General features: G+C 48.9%; 1 protein-coding gene across 2 annotated transcripts in view; it reads right to left on the bottom strand.

Moving 5' to 3' along the window:
- Positions 1-337: 337 nt before the first annotated feature.
- Otoa (otoancorin) overlaps positions 338-2,056 on the bottom strand; it is a 79,670-nt gene continuing 77,951 nt past the window's right edge. The window contains exon 29 of one of the 2 annotated variants that reach the window (XM_017322267.2): positions 338-564. In XM_017322267.2, the coding sequence (XP_017177756.1) occupies positions 500-564 (65 nt within the window). In that variant the 3' untranslated portion in view covers positions 338-499. The remainder of the gene's footprint in view (positions 565-2,056) is intronic. The other variant, NM_139310.2, reaches the window with a different exon arrangement.

Genomic DNA, 2,056 nt, shown 5'->3' with positions numbered 1-2,056 from the left:
TTCCAAGCAATGTGATACCCACCACAACATCAATTAGTTGCAGCAATCAGGCAAGAATATTGGCTTCTGTTGAGAGATTCATTTATTTCAGCCCAGCTAAGTGTCGAAGGAGAAATCCAAGGCTGCCTGGTGCTCCAGGGAAGGGAAATCAAGCCAGACTGGAAACGAAATCACCCCCTGGCTGAAAGGGCATGCTCTCTTGCTCTCTCTCTCTCTCTCTCTCTCTCTCTCTCTCTCTCTCTCTCTCTCTCTCTCTCCTTCCATCACCACAGCTTCTCTGTCTCCAAGTCAACAACATGGGATGGGAAAAGAGTACCCACTAGGGAGACAGACTGGCTTAAGAATGCAAGATGGTTTTTAATAATTATTTTTTCCAAGGCCCCGTGATCTCCCTGCCCTCGATAAGGCTCCTCAGGTAAAGGTCTCCCCCGTCTGAAAGCAGCTTCTGACTCTGCACACCTTCACCAGCTTCTTGCAACACTCAACAGGCCACTCGGCATCAGGACTTGGCCGTCAGAAGCAGCAGGGTACAGCCAAGCCAAAGCGCCTGGGAGGCAGGCTCTCCTGAAAGCAAACACAGGGCAAGGGGCCCGGGAAGTTGCTGTGGGCTGCAGAGGTGCAGCATGGCCTCTGCTTCCTCATCCCTTAAATTGGGGTAATGGAGGAACCAGAACAAAAAACGGGATTGTGTGACTCAGCACGCTCCAGACCTGCCTTAATCGAAAGAGGTCAGGGAGCAGAGTGTATCCGAGTTGCAGGTGCCTGGGTGCGTTGCTGACTCGGGAACTCTTGGGGAGGCCTGGGAATCTGCAGTTAAGCATCACTCCTGGGTGTTTCAGAAAGGGTTGGGCTCCCAAAAAAAGGGTTCACCGGATGGCAGCCTTGGGGATGGGGTGGGGCTGAAGGGTAAATGGAGGAAGGGCATTAGGGTCTTTCTGACATGGCCGTTTCAAGAGGAAACTGATACCTACCTCTCTAAAGAGGATTTGGCAATCTCTCTTAACTTAAAAGAGCACTTGCCACTGGCAAGATTGTACGGCTGCGTTATTTGTAACAGAAAATATGGTAACCCAACTGAGAATCTATACATACAGGTCTGGTTAGGCACTTAAGGCTCAGCCCTATAACCAGCCAGTGTTCTGTTCCCACAGAGGGCACAAATGCCTCTGAGAGGTATCATCAGATCCACACATCCAAAATGCAGGATGCAGGACAAGGATACAATAAGCCCTTGTAAAAGGGCAAGGCTTGTGTAGACATGACTTATTTGTGTCTGTGCAGACTGTGTAGACAAATACATCAGCTACTGACAACATTGGCTACCCCTGGAGAGAAGAACTGAAAGGCTGGAAGACCGGGGACAAAGGGAAAAGGTTTATCACACAACTTCCAGGCCTTCTCCATGTGTTTAAAGCTACATGTGTTTAAAGCTATATGTGTTATTGACTTTTGTATCATCATACAAAAAAAAAGCCATATGAATTCTATGTTTCAATGAAAATTTGCAAGTGTATCAAAAGAACATGGTTCCTATTTGGTGGTGCCACCTGTGGCCACAGAAATGTTCTCATTCAACATCCTCTGTGGAGGGAGGGGACTGAATGTGGGGATTTTTAATTAAGGCAAAGAAGGGAAGGAGACAGGGAGAGGAAGAAAGGGAAGGGAGTCCTAGTTAGATGTGGAGAGCCGTGCCGTGAGCAATCGCCATTATAAGATGGCGCTGGCTTCCACTGCGCCTAACTAGTAAACAAGCCTTATGTGCAAGTGCAAGAGCGAATTCACGCCTAGTCACTGCCCATCTCGGGGGCGTAGTAATGGGGTGATGGGCGAGCAACATATCAGGAGCTGTCACACCACATCAGGTGCTGAAATGTCACGCTGCGGGCTATATAAGCAGCGCCATTTTCTGGGTTCGGGGTCTTCCTCCTGAGAAGTAAGCAATAAAGCCTTTTGCCGCAGAAGATTCCAGTTGTCCTGAGTGTGTTCTTGCCGGTGGGGACAAAAGCTCGGGATAGTTAGGGACCAAGTTCTCTTTCTAGCCTGGGTATTTTCAGGT

The sequence above is a fragment of the Mus musculus genome, chromosome 7, assembly GCF_000001635.26.
Source record: "Mus musculus strain C57BL/6J chromosome 7, GRCm38.p6 C57BL/6J".
NCBI lineage: Eukaryota > Metazoa > Chordata > Mammalia > Rodentia > Muridae > Mus > Mus musculus.
This window is presented reverse-complemented; position numbering and strand designations above follow the sequence as displayed.